Source organism: Ornithorhynchus anatinus, chromosome 4 (genome assembly GCF_004115215.2).
Source record: "Ornithorhynchus anatinus isolate Pmale09 chromosome 4, mOrnAna1.pri.v4, whole genome shotgun sequence".
In the NCBI taxonomy this organism is placed as follows: domain Eukaryota; kingdom Metazoa; phylum Chordata; class Mammalia; order Monotremata; family Ornithorhynchidae; genus Ornithorhynchus; species Ornithorhynchus anatinus.
This window is the reverse complement of record NC_041731.1, coordinates 60,836,405-60,860,913: the sequence shown is the minus strand read 5'-3', so window position 1 is coordinate 60,860,913 and position 24,509 is coordinate 60,836,405. Positions and strand designations below refer to the sequence as shown.

At 43.5% G+C, this 24,509-nt stretch overlaps 1 protein-coding gene across 1 annotated transcript in view; it reads left to right on the top strand.

Moving 5' to 3' along the window:
* NIPAL2 (NIPA like domain containing 2) overlaps positions 1 to 24,509 on the top strand; it is a 96,724-nt gene that overhangs the window by 19,522 nt on the left and 52,693 nt on the right. Inside the window, exons 2-3 of the mRNA XM_029062040.2 lie at positions 7,340 to 7,408; positions 8,813 to 8,984. Coding sequence (XP_028917873.1) covers positions 7,340 to 7,408; positions 8,813 to 8,984 — 241 coding nt within the window. The remainder of the gene's footprint in view (positions 1 to 7,339; positions 7,409 to 8,812; positions 8,985 to 24,509) is intronic.

Below are 24,509 nucleotides of genomic sequence, written 5' to 3'. Positions count from 1 at the left end.
AAGTCACTTCACTTCTCTGTGCCTCAGTGACCTCGTCCGTAAAATGGGGATTAACTGTGAGCCTCCCCGGGGGACAACCTTTCATGAGATGTTCATCCCCTTGATTCTATTTATTGCTATTGTTCTTGTCTGTCCGTCTCCCCCGATTAGACTGTGAGCCCGTCAGAGGGCAGGGACTGTCCCTAGCTGTTGCCGAATTGGACTTTCCAAGCGCTCAGTACAATGCTCTGCACATAGTAAGCGCTCAATAAATACTATTGAATGAATGAATGACAACCTGATTACCCTGTATCTACCCCAGTGCTCTGCACATAGTAAGCGCTTAACAAATACCAACATTATTATTATTATTACTGTGTGCAAAGCACTTTACTCAGCACTTGGGAGAGTCCAATGTAACAATAGCAGATACGTTCCCTTGCCACACCAAGCTTCCACTTTAAAGGGGGAGCCAGACATTAATATAAATGCTTCCGACCAGCTGCCTCGCAGTGTGCACTGCCGGGAACAGAGGGACGTGCAAAGGAGCGTTCACAACTGGGGAGAATCCACCACCACTACTAACAAAACAATTCAAGCGCACGGTCTGCTGGTTGTCTTAACTTTTGGTGTATAAACCGTGTCCCCTTGTACCGAAGGAGGAAGGAGTGAGAAATGGCTGAGGTGAAGCCACTGGAAATTGGAACAGAAGTACAGGGAGCTCTGGGGGCTGGGAGGAACAATTGGAGTTTGGGGGAGGAGTCTAACCCCAAATTCCCACCTCTCAGGGTCACACCTGGAGAGTTGCCCGTACTCTAGCAGGCTCGACTACGGGAGGGAGAGTCAAGCAGAGGCCTGTCCATTCCATTCCGAGTTTCGCTAGCGGCTAGCGAGCGGGAGGCCATCTGCTGCAAGTCAAAACTCACCTGTGCCGGGCAGCAGCGGCACGGGAGAGAGTCGAGGGGGGAGACTCAAGTTGACTGTGCGGAAGGAGGCGATGGGAAAACCCTGCGGATGCACTGCCAGAACGATTGCAGATGGAGGTGGGGAGTTCTGGAAGAGATGCGTCCATGGTGGCGCTTTGGGTCGGAGGCGACTCGACAGCCCAAATTAAAGAAAAGAATTGAAGAATAAGAAATTAGGATCCCAAGTGCTTCGTGCTGTGCTCTTGGGCCCAGAGTAAATGCTGGATGAATACCACTGAGCTTATACGTAGAAGCAGCATAGCTTAATAATAATAATGTTGGTGTTGGCTAAGCGCTTACTATGTGCAGAGCACTAGTCTAAGTGCTGGGGTAGATAGAGGGTAATCAGGTTGTCCCACGTGAGGCTCACCGTCTTCATCCCCATTTTCCAGATGAGGTAACTGAGGCACAGAGAAGTGACTTGCCCACAGTCACACAGCTGACAGGTGGCAGAGCGGGGATTCGAACCCATGACCTCTGACTCCCAGGTCCGGGCTCTTTCCACTGAGCCAAGTGGATAGACCGTGGGGCTGGGACCCGGAAGGATCCCAGCTAATCCCGGCTCCACCACGTGTCTGCTGTGTGACCTTGGGCAAGTCACTTCACTTTTCTCGGCCTAAGTTCCCTCATTTAGAAAATGGGGATAAGACCGTGAGCCCTATGTGGGACAGGGACTGTGTCCAACCCAATTATCTTGTATCTACTCCAGTTCTTAGTACTATGCCTGACACATAGTAAACACCCTAACAAGTGCCACAGTTATTATAATGATTCCCATTGATTGGCAGGTGAAATTTAGTAAACCTAAAAAACTCATGTTGCATTAACAGGGAAAAATGTTGTTTGCTTACCAGGAATTCCTTGTCTCCTTTTCTAAATTATAAATTCTAGTGCACTTCAGGGATAACTAAAAATGTGAATATACCAGACTTTTATTTTTGTTTCGAGTAGTCCAATTTAGAAGAGGCAAAGAGATTTGGCAAAATGTCACTTAGTGGAAGCCAAGTACAGCTTTATAGTAGAAGTACAGTTGTCCTTCGGTTCTAAGATGACACTGTTAGTGGGAGGAATGCATTCCTGATTCTGAGGATTCACTGAGAGAGGGGGCTTAATGGGAAGCAATAATAATAATAATATTGGTATTTGTTAAGCGCTTACTATGTGCAAAGCACTGTTCTAAGCTCTGGGGGGATACAAGGTGATCGGGTTGTCCCTCGTGGGGCTCACAGTTTTAATCCCCATTTTACAGATGAGGCAACTGAGGCACAGAGAAGTAAAGTGACTTGCCCAAAGTCACACAGCTGGCAAGCGGCGGAGCCGGGATGAGAACCCATGACCTCTGACTCCCAAGCCCGGGCTCTTTCCACTGAGCCACGCTGCTTCATCGGCCAATAAGATCAATTGGGAAGCAGCGTAGCCCAGTAGAAAGAACTTGGGCCCGGTAGTCACAGGACCTGGGTTCTAATCCTGGCTCTGCCGCTTGTCTGCCGTGTGACCTTGGGGAAGTCACTTAACTTCCATGTGCCTCAGTTCCCTCATCTGCAAACTGGGGACTCGATACTTTGTCCTCCTCCCACTTGGTCCGTGGGCCTCATGTGGGACCTGCGTATCTGGTACCTACCCCAGTGCTTGTCATAAAGTAGGCACTTAAATACCACAATTATTATTATGATTTTTGAAATTTCAACCCTGCCCCTGTTCTGGTCCCTTGCCATTCAGGGGAGTGTGGCTTAGACCCCAGCGGTTAAGGCCACCGGCCGACTACGTGTTTGAACTGCTCCGGCAGTAGTGGTGGTGGTGCCATTCGTTCATTCGGTTGTATTTGTTGAGCTCTTAGCGTGTGCAAAGCACTGTACCAAGCGCTTGGGAGAGTACAATGCAACAACAAACAGACACATCCCCTGCCCACGACGAGTTCACACGCCTGTCCCTCTGTTTCCAGCAGTGCATCCCGTGAAGTATGTGCCGGAAGTACGGGTGCAGGTTGTTTGTGGTCACCCGACAGAGTATTTCTGAGACGCCCCATTCGCGTCAGATGCCTTGGGCCCTCACCCATTTTGCAGGTCATCCATGCATATTCGATAGCATTTATTGAGGGCTTGCTATGTGCAGAGCACCGTACTAAGCGCTTGGAATGGACAAATGGGTAACAGATAGAGACAGTCCCTGCCCACTGACGGGCTTACAGTCTAATCGGGGGAGACAGACAAGAACAGTGGCAATAAATAGAATCAAGGGGAAGAACATCTCATTAAAACAATAGCAAATAAATAGAATCAAGCATATGATATTCGGGATGGTCTGAGGGACAGAGGGTCTATCGTACAAGGGGAGACGCAAAAAAACAAGAAACTAAAGAACAAGTACGTATTTATCAGTGAACTGTGGAAAGTGCCCCAATTTTTTTTTTCTGATAAAAGCAATAAGTTAAATGAATTGATGAGTGAATTCATAAGGAAATTTCAAAGTAATTTTCTCCATTTATTAACATTATAGTCAGAGATTACCGGAAGTATCCATGCTATATATAGAGATTTTTGGGGTAGGGGAGACCACTGGTTTTGGTTTTTTTTTTTTCCTTTTGGAGCTCAATTTTGTTACCCATCAGATCTTGGAATGTAAATTATTTGATTATGTAATTACATTACCAATGGAAATTGGATTCTGAGTGGGATTGAACGATCGAGAATAGTGCCAAAATAGAAATAGAAAATTTTGTACCGAATAAGGTAAGTGTAAGGGAAGAAAAGATAAAAATGTGGTATTGCCACGAATAATAAATTACCAATCGGATTTTTCTTTTTAATCTTTTTTTCCTTCTGTAACCCAATTCTTGTAGTTTTACCAGAAAGTAGCAATTAAAATTCCCAATCATGAATTGATCCTTTAGGTCTAAATTCTCAAAATATGGTCATTCCTATGGGAGCACTACATTTTAATGCACAATGGGAGACTAAGGGAACACATCGCTATAGGTTGTAAGCTGTGTGACTGTGGGCAAGTCACTTAACTTCTCTGCGCCTCAGTTACCTCATCTGTAAAATGGGGATTAACTGTGAGCCTCACGTGGGACGACCTGATTACCCTGGATCTACCCCACTGCTTAGAACAGTGCTCTGCATATAGTAAGTGCTTAACAAATACCAACATTATAGCATCTCAGTGAATTTTTTTTTGTAGGGTATTGAAGTGCTTACTATGTACCAGGCAATGTACTAAGCACTGGGGTAGATAGAAACTAATCCTGTTGGCTGCAGTCCCTGTTCCACATGGGATTAACAGTCTTAATCCCCATTTTACAATCGAGGCAACTGAGGCCCAGAGCAATTAATAATAATAATGGTATTGGTTAAGTGCTTACTATGTGCCAAGCACTGTTCTAAGTCCTGAGGGGGATACAAGGTAATCAAGTTGTCCCACGTGAGGCTCACAATCCCCATTTTGCAGATGAGGGAACTGAGGCACCGAGAAGTGAAGTGACTTGCTCAAAGTCACACAACTGACAAGTGGCGGAGCCCGGATTAGAACCCGTGACCTCTGACTCCCAAACCCACGCTCTTTCCACTGAGCCGCGCTGCTTCTCTGAATGACTTGCACAATGTAATACAGCAGACGAGTGACGGAGCCGGAATTTTCCAACCAGGTCCTCTGACTCCCGGACCCATGTTCTATCCACTAGGCCACACTGCTTCTCGTTGAATCGACCATGATGCCCGGTGGATCTGCACAGAAATGCCTTAGGGCAAAATCATGTCACGCGTCTGAATCAGAAATGCTGTATTATTTCACTAACGTTGCCTAGATAACTTGTGAACGTTTAAAGTTCATTTGTACCATATGTCTCCTGGAAACTCTTAATTTTAAGCAATTACAAATTAATCTGTAAAATGCTAATGAGCTTATTCAGTGTTTTGGAAACAGACTGCTTAACTAAGGTCTAGAAGCAGAAGCTGATAATAATCCCCTGGTGTTTTATTTATTTAACCCCCGTTGTTTGGAACCACACTCTCAACCCCTTAATACCTTTCTTTCTCCTAAAATAATGATTGATATCACGATACTTTTTTTTGTTAATGTGGGGGCTTTCAATAAAGCAGCAATCAAAAAATAACCAGAATAGCTATACTTAATTTTTCTTACGTAATGTCAGATTTATAAATATTTTTGGAAGTCTGTTATCCTGGCCTAATTAAAATAGAATGTAGCAAAATTGAATAACGCTATTCTTGAGACCCAAGTCAGGAGAACAAGCATCAGCTTTGTAGAACTTCTGGTTGTTCCTCAGTACTTTGTATTTTTATGTGTAAGACCAATAACTACCAAATGTTTGTTAGAAAGCACCTTTCATTTTTTGTTGTGCTCGCAACACCACCCATCATGGATCACTGTAAATGGAGAAGCAGTGTGGCTCAGTGGAAAGAGCACGGACTGGGGAGTCAGAGGTCATGGGTTCTAATCCCGACTCTGCCACTTGGCAGCTATGTGACTTTGGGCAAGTCACTTCACTTCTCTGGGCCTCAGTTCCCTCATCTGGAAAATGGGGATTAAAACTGTGAACCTCACATGGGACAACCTGATTGCCTTGTATCTACCCCGGCGCTTAGAACAGCGCTTGGCACATAGTAAGCGCTTAACAAATACCAACATTATTATTATTATTGTTATTATTATTAAATAGACCACTTCAATGTGACAGATTTGAATGAATATTAGTATTCTAGGTTCCATTTTATATGAACATAGAAATTAATCTACTGTCGAATTGTACTCTCCCAAGCACTTAATCCAGTGTTCTGCATAATAATAATAATAATAACAATGTTGGTATTTGTTAAGTGCTTACTAGGTGCCGAGCACTGTTCTAAGCGCTGGGGGAGATACAGGGTAATCAGGTTGTCCCACGTGGGGCTCACACACTTTTTATCCCCATTTTACAGATGAGGGAACTGAGGCCCAGAGAAGTGAAGTGACTTGCCCACAGTCACACAGCTGACAAGTGGCAGAGCTGGGAGTCGAACTCATGACCTCTGACTCCGAATAATAATATTGGTATTTGTTAAGCGCTGACTAGGTGCAGAGCACTGTTCTAAGCGCTGGGATAGACACAGGGGCATCAGGCTGCCCCATGTGGGGCTCACAGTCTTAATCCCCATTTTACAGATGAGGGAACTGAGCCCAGGCTCTTTCCACTGAGCCACGCTGCCTCTCGTGCATACCGTAAGCACTCCATAAATATCACTGAGGAATACCATTAATCAATTGTTAAATTTCTAATTGTTGCTGTACTTTTTCAGAAATGTAACTGAAGGGTAAAAATATTTCGTCACCCAGTAGTTTTCTTAAGCAGAGGTTAGAAAGTCAGTTCACACAGTTTTGCCACTGGGAAAAATTTTCATAACACATTTTGGCTAGCACTTTCCTAGGGAAATCGGAGCATCCATCTGACGGCATAAGCCCGTTTGGCTGCAGCAAACCCTAATTTTGGTAGAAAAAGCTTGTGTGCTGTGCAAATGTACACCGTGTCAGAATGGGTGAGTTCTTACAGCAGTACCTTTCGGAAATGTGGAGTTTTGCAAGAATGCAGCTCCTAGGTTATAGAAGTATATACAGGTGTACACAGAAATCAGTGGAATCTGCCCCAACCTTTTTTATTCACCTTGTTCTAGTACGTTACACAGAATCGAGGGAAGCAGCATGGCTCAGTGGATTGAGCAATGGCCCGGGAGTCAGAAGGACCTGGGTTCTAATCCTGCCTCCTCCACTAGTCTGCCTTGTGACCTGAAGCAAGTCATTCGCTTCTCTTTGCCTCGGTTACCTCATCCGTAAAATGGAGATTAAGACTGTGAGCCCCATGTGGGACGTAGACTGTGTCCAACCTGATTAGCTTGTAACTACCCAAGCACTTAGTACAGTGCCTGGCACATAGTAAGTGCTTAACAAATTTCATTTTAAAAAATTGAGGAAATTTATTGATGCGTTTTTCTAAAATATTCTGAGAAGTTTTGTGCAAGTAATTTCCATAATTATATTTAAAACTCAACCATCTCTTTAGTACTCTTTTATGATCAAAGCAAGGAAAGGAATGCAAGGGATTGTGTCCTTTCCAATTTTCCTAGTAGATTAAAACAGTTTTTTTTCTGAGAGTGGAGGCAAATTTGCTGTTTTGGCATCTAGAAAAGAAATAGCCTATTGTGTTTCGAGTTCTGGACCTCTACCATTCTTTATTTTCACTTTTTTTATTATGAGACATAAACACCTGAAGGTTTAAAAAGTACTGGTTATTGCTAAAAAACAAAAAGGAAGGTTTTACCAAAGGACCATGACATGTGTTCATTTTGGGAATCATCTGTAACCTGTAGAACCTTTTCAAATTTTTTTTTAATTCTCTTTTACAGATCCACCTCTTTGGTGTTTTGTTGGCAGTGGCAGGAAATTTAGTCATCAGCATCTCGCTGAGTATACAGGTATGATAAATTGTTTTTCCTACCCGAACAGTTTAGTTTTTTAATTGTGTTATAACCCAGGAAATGCCCTCTAAGTGTATTACTTCACTCTCACTATTTGTCTTCTTGCCAGCATGTATCTGTGTTGGATAAAAGCTAGTTTTAGAAACCACGCATTTGATTTCTTTTATTAGACTGTGCTCCACATGTGGGACAGTGATCCTAATCCTAATGGTATCGTTTAGGTTTGAATTATTTTCAGAGTAGCTAGAAGTGAGATTTTTGTGGAATTTTTCTCTTTCGAGTTAACTGAATAGCTAACACTGGCACTGTTTCGTAACTATACAGGCAAAATAACTTTTTCTAAGAGAGCCAATATTCTGAGGCACCAATACTTGGTAATGCCAGCTATGATTTTTATGGATTTACTTTAATTTTCCACAGAAACTTTTAAAAAAATCACTCAGGAATCTGTCCAGGGATCCCCTGTTACAATTCTCTTCTTTTGGCACTTTTTGCAGTTGCTTTTGGGTTTCAGGATGTAAAGTGTACCGTGACTTAAACACCTCCTTTCCCCTCTCCACCAATCTTGGAAGCTTTTTGGTGAACTTCAAAGCTGTTCAGCTCTTGTAGACCTGGGATGGGAAAATGGGAATTGGGTCTGGAGAGTCTTGGGAAGAAGCTTCTGCTTACTGTTCTGGAAAGAGATTGATTGGCCACTTCTCCAGCGCAGAGAGAAAGGAAAGGAACTTAAAACTCAAAAAATTCATAATTAGGGTTAATGGGATTTTTGAGAGGGATGAGAGTTTAATTATTTTATAATAATAATAATGTTGGTATTTGTTAAGCCAACATTTGTGTGCCAAGCACTATTCTAAGCACTGGGGTAGTGAGGTTGTCCCACGCAGGACTCACGGTCTTCATCCCCATTTTACAGATGAGGGAACTGAGGCCCAGAGAATTGAAGTGACTTGCCCAAAGTCACACAGCTGACAGGTGGTGGATCCGGGATCAGAACCCACGACCTCTGACTCCCAAGCCTGGGCTCTTTCCACTGAGCCACGTTGCTTCTCTATACCATCTGACTGAAATGAGGCTAAATGAGTTTAACTGTTAGGACATAAAATAATGATGGTATTCATTAGGCACTTACTATGTGTCAAGCACTGTTCTAAGTGTTGAGGCAGATACAAGCTAATCAGGCTGGACACAGTCCCTGTCCCCCCATGGAGCACACAAGTCTTAGTCCCCATTTGAGGGAACCGAGGCACAGGGAAGCGAAGTGACTTGACCAAGGTCACACAGCAGACAAATCGAGGAGCCGGGATTAGAACCCAGGTCCCTCTGGCTCCCGGGTCCTTGCGCTATCCACTAGGCCGTATAAGAGTGAAATAATCGTCTGATTGCATTCCTAATCATTTCTAGAAATGTTCTCACCTTCGGCTGTTAAATCAAGAAAACCGAAGACCTCACTACCAAAGTGTGATGTGGTGGTGTGGAAGCCTGCTGATGGTGGTCGGAGAGTTGGGAAACTTTATCGCCTACGGATTCGCACCTGTCACCCTTATCGCACCATTGGGCAGTGTGGCGGTCATGGGTGAGACATTTTCCATGCTTTACTATACGAATGGTTTTAGAAGACTGGAGTACTGAAAAAAATATAGAAAATGAAGACAGGAAAGTTAGATTCTTGCACTTGGAAACCTTGGGGAGAAATGTTTTTAGTTGAGTATGTACTTTTTAAAAAAATCATTTAAATCAAGGAGTTTCTACTACCCCATTGCATTGATTCACCCTGATTTGCTCTCTTTAATCATCCCCGTCAAAACCTCTCGGTGATTATGTACATATCTGTAATTTATATTAATGTCTCCCCTTCTAGACTGTAAACTCGTTGTGGACCTTTTGTATTGTTTTCTCCCAAGCGCTTAGTACAATGCTCTGCACATAGTAAGTGCTCAACTTACTAAGAGAAGCAGCGTGGCTCAGTGGAAAGAGTCCACAGTGGCTTTGGAGTCAGAGGTCATGAGTTCGAATCCCAGCTCTGCCACTTAGCTGTGTGACCGTGGGCGAGTCACTTAACTTCTCTGTGCCTCAGTTACCTCATCTGTAAAATGGGGATTAAGACTGTGAGCCCCACGTGGGACAACCTGATTCCCCTGTGTCTACCCTAGCGCTTAGAACAGTGCTCTGCACATAGTAAGCGCTTAACAAATACCAACATTATTATTATTAATAAATACGAATGAATGAATGGATTTTTTTCAGCCAATTTTTTTTAATGGTCTTGAGCACTTCCTGTGAGCAGGACACTGTACTAAGCTTTTAGGAGAATTCAGTATAGCAAGGTTGGTAGACACATTCCTTTCCCACAAGGAGCTTGCAGTCTAGATTTAATTGATTCAATTTTGGTTCGATGTTCTCACTTGTTTATCATTAGGAGCATTCGATAAGTGCTTCTGATGTGTAAAGCACTGGGGTAGTCTACTTATTCCTATATTTGTATTCTCCCAAAAGCTTAGTACAGTGCTCTGCACATGTTAAGCGCTCAATTTGAATGAAGGAATAAAAAGAAATCAACTGAGTTCTGTTCCCTGCTCCTCAAAAACCCAACAGTCTAACTGGGGAAGGACAGATCTGTCAATAAGAATGTAATTTAATCAATAATAAAAACGGCCCAAAATTCAACAATTCAAAAATATCAAGAGTAAAATATATGTTCTAAACTTCATTCCGGGCAAAAGGTCCAAGTTGCCACAATCTTCCTAATACTGTAAATGTTGGTTCTAAGGGTGTCTTTCCAGTTTTGAGGAAATCTTGTCTAGCCTGTGATTTCACTGATGCCCAATCTCTTTCAACTCCTTTTTTTTTGGTTTACTGGTATTAAGCACAAGCTAACAAGCAATCGTATTTATAGAGTGCTTACTGTGTACAAAACACTGTAGTAAACGATGTACAAGCTAATCAAGTTGGACACTGTCCATATCCCACATAAGCTCAATGTGGGCAGAGGATGTGTTTATTGTTATACTGTACTCTTCCAAGAGCTTAGGACAGTGCTTTTCACAACAGTAAAAGCTCAATAATAATAATGTTAGTATTTGTTAAGCACTTACTATGTGCCAAGCACTGTTCTAAGCGCTGGGGTAGATACAGGGTAATCGGGTTGTCCCACATGAGGCTCATAGTCTAATAATAATAATAATGTTGGTATTTGTTAAGCGCTTACTATGTGCCAAGCACTGTTCTAAGTGCTGGGGTAGATACAAGCTAATGAGGTTGTCCCACGTAGGGCTCACGGTCTTCATCCCCATTTCCCAGATGAGGGAACTGAGGCCCAGAGAAGTGAAGTGACTTGCCCAAAGTCACAGAGCTGACAGGTGGAGGAGCCGGGATTAGAACCCACGACCTCTGACTCCTTAGCCCCTGCTCTTTCCACTGAGCCACGCTGCTTCTCTTTAAATATGATCGAATGAATGGATGAACGAACAGCTTTCATCCCCATCTCCAGACTGTAAACTCGTCATGGACAGGGAACGTGTCTGTAAGTTCTGTTGTATCGGGCCCTCCCAAGCACTTAGTACAGTGCTCTGCACATTGTAAGCACTCAATAAATACCACTGATTGATTCTACAGATGAGTTAACTGAGGCCCAGAGAAGTGAAGTGACTTGCCTGAGGTCACACAGCAGACAAGTAGCAGAGCTGGGATTAGAACCCACATCCTTCTGACTCCACCGCCTGGGCTGTATCCACTAGATCATGCTGCTTCCTTATTACGGGACACACTCTTACTCTCCCTACATCTTTAGCTCTTCTTTCTCTTTTTTTTAGGCCCAGCTGTTGAAATTAGTTCACACACTTCCTAGCCTGAAGTGAGCGACATCTTTCACTCCCCGACAGCGAGGGTGTCTTTTGATTTTGCTTGCTCTTCTCTGTCCTTGTTTTCAGATGGCATTTCTCGGCCGGGTCAGTGCTGATTTTGGCACGGGGAGGAAGGGGTTGATAGCGTGGGGGTTCGACATCCTGCTGGCTTCATAGAATTTCTCACCTCTTAAATAATCCCATCCTTTCCTCCTCCTCCCATTCCACTACAGCAACCGAGGAGGACTGAAGAGTCTCTCCAATAGTTCAATACCCATAATAATAATAAAAATGTTGGTATTTGTTAAACACTTACTATGTGCAGAGCACTGTTCTAAGCGCTGGGGTAGATACAGGGTAATCAGGTTGTCCCCCATGAGTCTCACAGTCTGCATCCCCATTTTACGGATGAGGTAACTGAGGCACAGAGAAATGAAGTGACTTGCCCACAGTCACACAGCTGACGAGTGGCAGAGCTGGGATTCGAACCCTTGACCTCTGACTGCCAAGCCCAGTCAGATTAATTGATTGATTATTCATGATTGATTATTAGACTGTAAGCCCATCATTGGGCAGGGATTGTCTCTATCTGTTGCCGAATTCCAAGCGCTTAGTACAGTGCTCTGCCCATAGTAAGCACTCAGTAAATACTACTGAATGAACGAATTATTCAGACCCTGTCCAAGAATCAAATTCTTTTTTGTTACTTTCAAAAACGTTGTATTTTTTTCATTCTTATGGCTCTTGTTTGGTTTTCATGATCCAGTTGATTTTGCCAGTGGAACTAGGTTGGTCTGTTTCAAATTTTGGTTTCACTTTTTAATACTTGTTCTTCAGCATGGTCCTGTCTCGTTAGGAGTTTTAATCCTCCAGGAAGCAGCTAAATAAAAACTATTTTCCCTGGAATCGCAACGTGGTACTGGAAGTAGATCAAACTGGATTAAGTTTTGTTAAACTCTGTTTCCATTTTTAAATACATCATGGCTGATGATGCTTGGAGAATGTTATATTCATTCTCCTTGCTCACGTGTTGGTCATTTTATTCGATCAGGAAATCAAAAATTTGATGGGTTTAACTTATTGAACTGTGAGGCATTTCATGCATTTAAAAAGCTTTTTTGAATTCCTATTAGATGGCTCCCAAAATGCATACAGTGAGGAAAATTAAATGTTCTAAAATGCCAAAAGGGACGACAAGCTCACCAATTCCAGTGTTGGTAAAATCAACAAGCTAGATTTATAGTGCCAGATGTTCTTTTGTGTGTTCTGTGGGACTGCTGTCATAAGAAGCATCATTTTGTAAATTGGGGTTCTTCTTGGAAATACTAACAAATTGATCAAGACAGCTGCTACTCCTGCTAACAAGTAGAAAAGAAATAACATGAGCAGCTCAATTTCAATACCTTTAAATGCTGTTTCATATTTTTGAAATTTCTGCCGAGGATTTTATTTCAGTCAATGAATGGAATTTGCCAAGCGCTTACTGTGTGCAGACCACTGTTCAAAGTGTTGACCACAGTTCTAAGTGTTTGGGAAAGTACAGTACAACAGAGTTGGTAGACGCAACCCCTGGCCACAAGGAATTTACAGTTTACAAGGGGATTCAGACATTAAAATAGATTAGGGATGGGGGAAATAGTACCATATAGGAATATTTGCACAATACAGACTGTAACTCGTTACAGGCAGGGACCGTTTCTGCTAATTCTGTTGTTTTGTGCTCTCCGAAGTGCTAGGTACAGTGCTCTGCACATAGTAAACACTCAGTAAATACCATTGATTGATAATTATTGTGGGGCTAGAGTGAGTTGGGATGAGTATCAAAGTGCTTATTTTATGTAAGCTCGTTGCGGGCAGGGGATGTGTCTGTTTATGGATGTATTGTATGCTCCCAAGTACTTAGTACAGTGCTCTGCACACTGTAAGCACTCAATAAATATGACTGAATGAATGTAAACCAATCATCAGAATGCTGGTTTTGTTTGATTTGTATGAAAGGTGAATTTTATTTTATGCTGAAAGTGGAATTGAATCTTGGACAATTCAAAACCGTTATGCTCTTTCAAGTAAATGGTGAGTGATTGCACATTTCTCTCCTGATCAGTTTTCTAACTTCTCTATCATGTAACTTTTCTTCTTGTTTTCTAAATCAGTTTCTTAAGTAATTCAAATATTTTATTTGTGGTATTTGTTGGGCATTTACTATGTTCCAGCTATCGTGCTGAGCTCTGATAGAGATACAAACTAATCAGGTTGGATATAGTCCCCGTCCCTCATAGGGCTCACATCTTACTCCCCATTTTACAGATGAGGTAACTGAGACATTAAAAATTAAATGACTTGCTCAAGGTCAACAGCAGGTAAGGGCGGAGCCAGGATTAGAACCCAGGTCCCCTGACTCGTAGGCCTGTGCTCTTTCCACTAGGCCACGCTTCTCCTCAGAATTTCTTCTGGGAATACCAAAAGGAAGAGAAGATTTTTTTCTTTTTTTGCCATCTTGCCAACTGCTTCCTCCAGTTCCACTTGTGATCAAATATTGGGTGCTTAGTCCTCCTTGATGTCTTTTTCAGAATCCTCTTCTGCGTCTCATACCCAAACTGGGATCCCTCAAATTCAGTTTTGTGTGTCCTTCTATTCTCAACCTACACCCACTCTCTTGGGAAATTTATCTCCGCCATGGCTTAAACTACCTTCTCTACTTCCAGGCCTGACCTCTACCCCTGTCTGTAATTTCACATTTCCTCCTTCCTCAGTATATTTCTACTCACTCCCCTAAAACAATTCGTCCTCCCTCTTGTGGAGTTCTCTTCACTGTTGATAATTATAATAATAATAATTAAGCGCATACTGTGTGCCAAGCACTGTTGTAAGCACTGGGTTAGATACAGGGCAATCAGCTTGTCCCAAATGGGGCTCACACTTTCAATCACCATTTTACAGATGAGGTAACTGAGGCTCAGAGAAGTTAAGTGATTTGCCCAAAGTCACTCAGCAGACAAGCGGTGGAGCCGGGATTAGAATCCATGTCATCCTCCCTGCCTCACAAGCTTTCAACCTTGGCATTATCTTTGACTCATCAGTCTCCTTCTACCCAGTATTTAGACAGTCCTGAATCTACTCTTTCCTCTCTATCCAGGTCATTACCAAATTCCAAAACTTGCACAAAATCGATACCCGGATTCAGGAGGCGTTACATAGTTTTGTACCCATCCACCTCCACATCAAGCAGAAACTCATTACCATCGGCTTTAAACCACTCAATCTTACCTCACCTCACTGATCTCCTACTACAACCCAGATCATATACTCTGCTCCTCTTACTCCAGCTTACTCTCTCTGCCCCAGTCTCATCTATCTCACTGCTGACCCCTTTCCCACATCCTCCCTGTGGTTCCTGGCTGTGTGTCCTTGGATAAGTCGCTTAACTTCTCTGAGCTTCAGTTCTTCTGTTCTCCCTCCCACTTAGACTGTGAACAGGGCCTGTGTCCAACCTAATTAACTTGTATCTACCCCGGGGCTTAGAACAGTGTTTGACACATAGTAATCACTTACAAATACCATTTTTAAGAAAATCAATCAACTAATAGTATTTATTGCACATTTACAAAGCACTCGGGACAGTACAACACAACAGAGTATGTAGATGGGTTCTCTGCATATAAGGAGCTGGTAATCTAGAGTAGGGGGACAGGTATTAAAATAAATTATGGATTCGGACATAAGTGCTGTGGGGCTGAAGGCGAGGTGAATATTAATTGCCTAGAGTGTCCACAAATCCAAGTGCAGGGGTGATGCAGAAGGGAGGAGGAGTAGGGGAAATGAGGGCTTAATCAGGGAAGGGCATTTGGAAGAGGGGGGATTTTAAGAAGGTTTTGAAGGTGGGAAGAGTGGAAGTGTGTCAGGTGTGAAGCGGATGGGAGTTCCAGGCCGGAGGCAAGATGAGGATGAGGGATCAGTGGCGAGACGCTTTAGATCGAGGTGCATTGAGTAGATTGGTGTTGGAGTGAAGCAAGCATACTGAGTTATGATAGAAAATCAGGGAGGTAAGATGTGGGGGTGAGATGATTGAGCACTTTACAGCCAATGGTAAGGAGTTTCTGGTTGATGCGAAGGTAGATGGGCAATAACTGGAGGTTCTTGACAAGTGGGTCTACGTGGACTGAATTTTTTTTTTTTTAATGATCCAGGGAGCAGAGTGAAGTATCAACTGGAATGGAGAGAGACTGGAGGCAGTGAGGTAGTTAGGAGGCTGATGCAGTAGTCAAGGCGAGATTGGATAAGTTGGATGAACGTGATAGTTTGGATGGAGAGGAAAGGGTGGATTTGAGCGATGTTGTGACGATAGAACGAACAGGACTTGGTGACAGATTGAATATGTGGGTTGTATGGGAGAGATGAGTGGAGGATAATGCCAATATTATGGGCTTGTGAGACAGGGAGGATGGTGGTGCTGGGGAAGTCAGGGTTTGGATGGGAAGATGAGAGCTTCTATTTTGGATATGTTAAGTTTGAAGGGTTTGTGGGACATCCAAGAAGTGATGTCCTCAAGGTAGGAGGAAATAAAAGACTTCAGAGAAGAGAGATCAGGGCTGAAGATGTAGATTTAGCAATCATTTGCATGGGAGCAAATGAGTTCTCCAAGGAAATGGGTGTAGGTGGAGAATGGAAGGGGACCCAGAACTGAGCCTTAAGGAACTCCCACAGGTTAGGGGGTGGGAGGCAGAGGAGCCCACCAAAGAGACTGAGAAAGAGCATCCAGAGAGATAGGAGAACCAGGAGAGGACCGTGTCGGTGAAGCCAAGGTTAAATCATGCTTCCGAGAGAGCGGTTAGTCCACAATGTTGAAGGCAGCTAAGAGGTCGAGGAGGATTAGGATGAAGTAGAGGTTGTTGGATTTGGCAAGGATAATTGTATTTGTTAAGCGCTCGCTAGCTGCCAGGCACCATATTAAGCACTGGGGGTGGATACAAGCAAATCACATTGGACACAGTCCCTGCCCCACGTGAGGCTTACAGTCTCCATCCCCATTTTACAGATAAGGTAACTGAGGCCCAAAGAATTGAAGTGACCTCCCCAAGCTCACACAGCAGGCAAGCGGAGCCGGAAGATCACTGGTGACCTTTTGAGAGGGCAGTTTCTGTGGAGCGAAGGGGGCGGAAGCCAGATTGGAGGAAGTCAAGAAGAGAATTGGAGGCGACAGATGTAGACAAATCAAGGAGTTTGGAGAGAAATGGTAGGAGGGAGATGGGGCAATAGCCGAAGGGAGCCGTGGGGTCAAGGGAGGGTTCTTTTAGGACACGGGAGACGTGGGTTGGTGTGAAAGCAGTGGGGAGGAAGCCATTGGAGAGGTGAAGTGTTTTGATAAGGTGCAAAAGGATGGGGTTGGAGGCCCTAGTGAAGGGGGTAGATTCTGAGAAGCGGCAGAAGAGCTCCCCTTGAGAAGCAGTGTGGCTTAATGGAAAGAACATGGGCCCAATTTTGGCTCTGCTACTTGTCTGCTGTGTGACCTTGGGCAAGTCACCTAACTTCTCTGTGCCTCAGTTACCTCATCTGGAAAAAGGAGATTAAGAATGTGAGCCCCACAGGCAACATGGACTGTGCCCAACTTGATTAGCTTGTTTCTGCCCCAGCACTTATTACAGCGCCTGGCACATAGAAAACACTTAACAAATGCCATTAAAAAAAAAAAAAGACATAAGCTGGGAATGAATCAACATCACCAGTGTCATTTGGCAGCAGTCTCACTCTTTTTGGACTTTTCAGGGCAGGTTAATTTACTAGGTGATAGAGCGCACGTCTCTTGAGGTGTTAAACCCTATTGTTTGCCCTCTGGGAGTTGTTTAGAGATCTTATGTTGCTCCCTGAAATTTTTCCCGGTTTTGAAACCACATGAAGATGGTGTCAGCTGGCCACATTGTGATTCTTAGAGTGCACAGTTAATGATGCTCTTCAGCAGTTGGTACAAAATACTCCTTCATGGGAAGAAGCATGATTTATTACACTACTTTCACAGTAAGAGCTCAATAAATACAACTGAATGAATGAATTTAATGGAAACAGCACAGGGAGTCTGGCGGCCTGGATCCTAATGTCAGCTCTGTCACTTGCCTGCTTTATTACCTTGGACATATAATAATAATAATTGTGTTTAAGTGCTTACTATGTGCCAGGCACTATACTAAGCACTGGGGTGGATACAAGCAAATCACGGTTGGACACAGTCCCCGTGCCTCTCTGGGCTCACAGATTTCATCGCCATTTTACAGATGAGGGAATTGAGGCATAGGGAAGTAAAGCAACTTTCCCAAGGTCACGCAGCAGACAAACAGTGGAGCGGGATTAGAACCCATGACCTTCTGACTCCCAGGCCCATGCTCTATCCGCTATGCTTTGCTGCTTTGCTTTGATTTTCCATGCCTCTTTTTTTTTTTTAATACGTAAAATGAGCCTTAAGTACTGGTTCCCTCTCCTCCTTAGACTGTGAGCCCAAAGTGGGACAGAGACTGTTTGAATGTTTCTACCCCAGTCAATCTGTCATATTTATTGAGTGCTTACTGGGTATAGTGCACAGTAATAATAATAATTATGGTATTTGTTAAGTACTTCCTATGTGCCAAGCACTGTTCTAGGCGCTGAGGTAGATACAAGGTAATCAGGTTGTCCCATGTGGAGTGCAATGTCTTAATCTCCATTTTACAGATAAGGTAGTTGAGGCACAGGAAGCTAAGTGACTTGCCCAAAGTCACACAGCTGACAAGCGGCGGAGCGGGGATTAGAACCCACGACCTCTGACTCCCAAGCCCGGGGTCTTTCCCTAAGCCACCCTGCTTCTCACTAAGCGCTTGGGAGTGTCCAGTATAGCAGAGTTGGTGGACACCTTCCCTGCCCACAACGAGCTTACAGTCTAGAGGCCTGGAAACATTTATTAATTTATTTCAGCATTTATTTCAGTGCCTGGCCCACAGGAAGCACTTAAACTTCCTCAATTATTATTACAAAAAACCTCTAATTAGGATTTTGCCAATAGTCCTCTAGACTGTAAGGTCCTGGTGGGCAGAGATCATATCTACCATCTCTTTTTTCATTGTGGTCTCCCAAGCCCTTAGTACAGTGGAGAAGCAGCGTGGCTCAGTGGAAAGAGCACGGGCTTGGGAGTCAGAGGTCATGAGTTCGAATACAGGCTCTGCCACTTGTCAGCTGTGTGACTGTGGGCAAGTCACTTCCCTTCTCTATGCCTCAGTTACCTCATCTGGAAAATGGGGATTAACTGTGAGCCTCATGTGGGACAACCTGATGACCCTGTATCTATCCCAGCACTTAGAACAGTGCTCTGCACATAGTAAGCGCTTAACAAATACCAACATTATTACAGTGCTCTGCACATAGTCAATGCTCAGTAAATACCAGTGATTGATCGATTGAGTGATAGTCAAGAGCAGAGACATACCGTGATAGATAGTTTCTCCAGACATCTTTTAGAGTCTGTGGAATTTCCTCAGTGCTCCATATGTTGGGGAAGAGTTTGTGTAAGGGTTTTTAAGCGGGTGTTCTCTCCATGCATGGAAGTCTCTGCTGGAATGCTGTTTTTTGCCATTTTTCATAATAATGGTTAATAATTATGGTATTTGTTAAGCACTTTCTAAATGCAAGAAACTGTACTAAGCTCTGGGGTGAACCCAAGCAAATTAGGTTGGACACAGTCCCTGTCCCATTTGGGGCTCACAGTCTTCATCCCCATTTTACAGATGAGCGAACCGAGGCACAGAGAAATGAAGTAAGTTGCCTGAGGTCACCCAGCAGATAAGTGAAGGAGCTGGAATTAGAACCAGGACCTTCTGAGTCCCAGGCCCATTGCTCTATCCACTAGACCACGCTGCTTCGTGATTCCCTTTGCAGTTCACCTATTTCTCACATAACACAGAGGTTCGCTTTAACAAAAATCCTATGTTTATAGAGCAGTCAGTGGGAAGCAGCGTGGCTCAGTGGAAAGAGCTCGGGCTTCGGAGTCAGAGGTCATGGGTTCGACTCCCGGCTCTGCCACCTGTCAGCTGTGTGACTGTGAGCAAGTCACTTAACTTCCCTGTGCCTCCGTTACCTCATCTGTAAAATGGGGATTAACTGTGAGCCTCACGTGGGACAACCTGATTCCCCTGTATATCCCCCAGCGCTTAGAACAGTGCTCTGCACATAGTAAGCGCTTAACAAATACCAACATAATTATTATTATTATTATTTACCGAGTGTTTACTATGGGCAGAGAACTGCACTTAAATGCTTCGTAAAATAGAGTAGAATCAGTAGGCGCCAGGAGCTTACGATCTAATGGGGGAGATAGACATTAAAATCACAGATGGGGAAATAGAGTAGAAGCATATGGACATAAATATTGTGGGACTGAGGTGGGTTTTAAAATGCTTAAGGGATACACGGCCAAGTGCACCGGCAACTAAGAGCGAGGGAAAATTATAGGGCTTGATCAGAAAACCTTTTTGAGATGTGATTTTAGGAGGGTTTTGTATATGATTATGGTATTTATGTATCTAAGTGCTTACTATGTGCCAGGCACTGAACTAAGCGCTAGGTTGGATACAAGCAAAACGGGTTGGATATGGTCCCTGTACCATGTGGGGCTCACGGTCTCAGTCCCCATTTTACAGATGAGGTAACTGAGGCACAGAGAAGTGAAGTGACTTGCCCTAGGTCACACAGCGGACAAGGTGGGGAGAGGGGCAGACTGTCCGAAAATGAGTTTCAGGCCCAAGAGAGATTGGTTCCAGTGGTACAGTCGGTTAGCGCGTGGTACTTATGTGGCGGGATGGGAGTAAAGCTAAGATTGTGAGTTCAATCCTCACCTGAGGCATATTTTCCTCTAGACTGTAAACTCACTGTGGGCAGGGAACGTGTCTGTTTATTGTTGTATTGTACTCTTCCAAGCGCTCTGTACAGTGTTCTCCACACAGTAAGTGCTCAATAAACACGACTGAACGAATGAACACGGACAAGGGGTCGGCGACGAGATAGATGAGATCGAGGCACCGTTGAAGTACCTGTTTTCAACCCCAAGTCCGTGCTCACAACTGATTCTTCAAACAGGGCTTTTCACCCGGTATCCAGACAGGCTCACGTTGTCAGATGAACATTCCCTAATTGCCTACTAGCCGTGTCGGCAGCGAGAAGCGGCGTGGCTTAGTGGAAAGAGCCCGAGCTTGGGAGTCAGAGGTCGTGGGTTCTAATTCCGGCTCCGCCACTTGTCAGCTGTGTGACTTTGGGCAAATCATTTAATTTCTCTGGGCCTCAGTTACCTCATCTGCAAAATTGGAGATTAAGACTGTGAGCCACTCGTGGGACAACCTGGTAACCTTGTATCTACCCCAGTGCTTAGAACAGTGCTTGGCACATAGTAAGCGCTTAACAAATACCATGATTATTATTATATCTTGGAAACGTGTTATAATAAAACCAAATGCACTCCATCATTCAGAGGACACAATTCAGAGCACAGTACAGGCCTCAGCAAATTCACACTTAGTTCAGAAGCCAAGCACCAGCTCCTAATTCAGAGAAAACCCTGTCAGAGATTCACACAGGCCTCAGTCAAAGAAAGCATAGTTCACATCAAACAAAAGGACAACAGTCAGAATCTTTGTCTTGGAGAAGCTATGTGGCTTAGTGGGAAGAGCACAGGCTTGGGAGTCAGAGGACATGGGTTCTAATCCCGGTTCCTTCACTTGTGGGCAGAGCAAGCCGCTTAATTTCTCTGTGCCTCAGTTACCTTATCTCTAAAATGGGGATTAAAGCTGTGAGCCCCATGTGGGACAACCTGATTACCTGTATCTCCCCCAGTGCTTAGGTCAGCGCTTGGCACATAGTAAGCACTTAACAAAAATCATAATTACTATTATGATTATTACCTATGTTATGTTGGGTATTTGGTTTCTTTTGTTTTCTCTGAAACACTCTGCCTGTGGCTCGTGTTAGCTAATTTCACATAAGATTAATGGGGACAGCTGGTAGTCAACCTCTTCACTGTTGAATAGAGAAGCAGCGTGGCTCAGTGGAAAGAGCACGGGGTTGGGAGTCGGGGGTCATGGGTTTGAATCCCCGCTCTGCCACTTGTCAGCTGTGTGACTGTGGGCAAATCACTTAACTTCTCTGTGCCTCAGTTCCCTCGTTAGTAAAATGGGGATTAAGACTGTGAGCCTCACCTGGAACAACCTGATGACCCTGTATCTACCCCAGCACTTAGAACAGTGCTCTGCACATAGTAAGCGCTTAACAAATACCAACATTATCATTATTATATCTGTTGAGCCCTGCTATTCAGAAACATGCCCTTTCTGTGACGGACTTTTGGGAAGCAGGGTGGCCTAGTGGAAAGAGGGTGGGCCCGGGAGTCAGAGGACCTGGACTCTAATCCCGGCTTCACCACTTGCTTGCCGTGTGACCTTGAGCAAGTCACTTGACTGCTCTGTGCCTCAGTTTCCTCATCTGTAAAATGGAGATTAAGTACCTTTTCTTCCTCCTACTTAGACTGTGAGCCCCATGTGGGACAGGGAGTCTGCCCAACCTGATTAACTTGTATCTACCCCAGTGCTTAGAATAGAGCTTTACAAGTGCTGAACAAATACAGTCTACTCCAATTAATTTATCTACTCCAATTAATTCATCTACTCCAGCACCAAGTAGAGTGCCTGGCACATAGTAAGTGCTTAACAAGTACCATTAAAAAAAAGTAGAAGGTGGAGGAATAGGTGGTAAGGGGAGTGGGAGAGGAGAACCAAATAGGTAATGGGGTGATGAAGGGCTAGTAGCACTTTAAAAAGTAAAGTTTTTCTAGCAACCTACAGTGAAACCTTTTAGTTTGAGGCATTTCATTAGATGAATGATATTGACAAATAAATGGGAAGATATTTAGGGAACATCACCGAACATGATTAAAGGGCTCAAAAGAAAGAGGAAAAATGTAAAGAAGCAAAATGTAGCATCAAGTAACCAAATATGTAATGCCTGACTGAAGAAAACCGAGGAGGGATAAGGAGAAGACAGATGCTAAGTATAAACACTAAGAAAGAAGAGGAAGAATGTTAGCCAAGATAGAAGAGCAGGATTAATTAGAGGAAATTAAGCACTGGAAAACTTATAGGTCCACTTTCTCTCTCTATTTCTACACACACAAAGGCACACACATATGCGTGTATATATATATATATATATGTATGTATACATACATACATATATATATAGTCTCTTTCTGGAGACTTTGTAAGCACATTGTGGCCAGGGATCTTAGCTACCAACTCCGTTATATTGTACTGTCCCAACGTTTTAGCACAGTAAGTGTTCAGTAAATACCACTGATTAATTGATTATATACTATAGCTACATAAATGCACGTGTGTGAATGCTTATATACATATATGTATATATGTACCCAGCAGTGTTTAAGGCCACAGAATATGTTCTCAAGAGAAAGTCATGGTAAGACTGATGTGGGATTAGTGCAGGGAACGAAACTCCAATGGCTAGAACAGAGGGGCAGATGATACCTAGGTCTTTTTCATTTCTAATTTATGCATGACATTCATTTAACCTGAACTGAGAGTCATGATGAGGCATACATATTGGTTTATGCATTTCTGGTTGTCCCATCGTGAAGTTATAAACTAAAATGGGTCTGCGATCCATTAGACGATGTTCATTAGGACAGCCAAAAAGTCCCTGTGAGGCCTTTTCAGAATTCCGGCAAAGTCATCTCAAGCAAAACCTTGCTTTTCCAAGATTTTTATTAGAAACAAATGAAAGCAAATGTAAACAATTCAATGAGTGAGTGAACCTGCAAAATTACTTGATCCTAAATGTAAGCAAATTCTCAGCTTCCTATGAGAGCACTGTTTTTTTGGGGCCAGGCTGAATGCATGGATTGGAACAGAAAAAACTCTCACGTCTTTACTAGTTACAAGTGACAGTTTATGTAGAAGCTTAACATAGTGTTTGGGAGGTTTTTATGGTATTTGGTAAGTGCATACTCTGTGTTAAGCACTGTTCTAAGAGCTGGGATAGACAGAAATTCATCAGGCCAGATAGTCTCTGTCCCACATGGGGCTCACAGTCAAGTAGGAGGGAAAACAGGTGCTGAATCCTCATTTTGCAGTTGAGGAAACTGAGGCACAGAGAAGTGAAGTGACTTACCCAAGGTCACACACCAGGCACGTGGTGGAGCCCGGATAAGAACCCAGGTCCTCGGGCTCCCAGGAGCCGTGCTTTAGCCACTAGGCAAACTCTGCTTCGTGTGTGTTTCAGATGTGCAGGTTCCGCTTTCTTTTCTTAGCCTTTTCTATACTGACTGATTTATTACAATTATCCAAAAAAAGTAAACTAAAATAAAGTTAGAATTGTTTTCAGGTTTTGTTCTGTCATGATTTTCCTTCTGTGTTGAAGCTAATTACACCCAAAGAGCCACTGAACAGATTCCAAAGATTTTATCTGGGACGTGACATCTTGGGAGAGATTTCACAGTATAACTTGGGGAAAAATTCCCACTGTAGCATAAGGCCTGTGTATTTTATGGAAATTGGAACTTTCCCCGAGGTATGTTTTGACCCTTAATAAAGTAATGCTTGCAAAGACCCAGGGAATATGTCTGTTATAGTGTTGTGTTGTACTCTCCCAAGCGCTTACAAGTCACTTAACTTCTCTGTGCCTCAGTTACCTCATCTGTCAAATGGGGATTAAAACTGTGAGCCCCATGTGGGACAACCTGATCACCTTGTAGCCCCCAGTGTTTAGAACAGTGCTTTGCACACAGTAAGCGCTTAACAAATACCACAATTTAATAGTAGTAGTAATAATAATAATTATGGTATTTGTTAAGCTCTATGTGCCACCCTCTGATCTAAGTGCTGGGGTAGATACAAGCTAATTGTGTTGGACACAGCCCATGTCCCACATAGGGCCCACAGTCTTAATCCCCATTTTTCAGATGAGGGAACTGAGGCCCAGAGAATGAAGTGACTTGACCGAGGTCACACAGAAGACAAGTGGAGGAGCCGGGATTAGAAGTCAGGTCCTTCTGACTCCCAGGCCCATGCTCCATCCACTAGGCTATGCTGCTTCAGAGTAAGCACTCAAGAAATACGACTGATTGGAAATAGAAATGCACGAGACCTGCCCTTATTATTGGAGTGTTTCTTTTAGTCTTGCACATCATCAAGGAAACCCACAGTGCTCATTAATCACCAGTACATGATAGCATTTTAAAA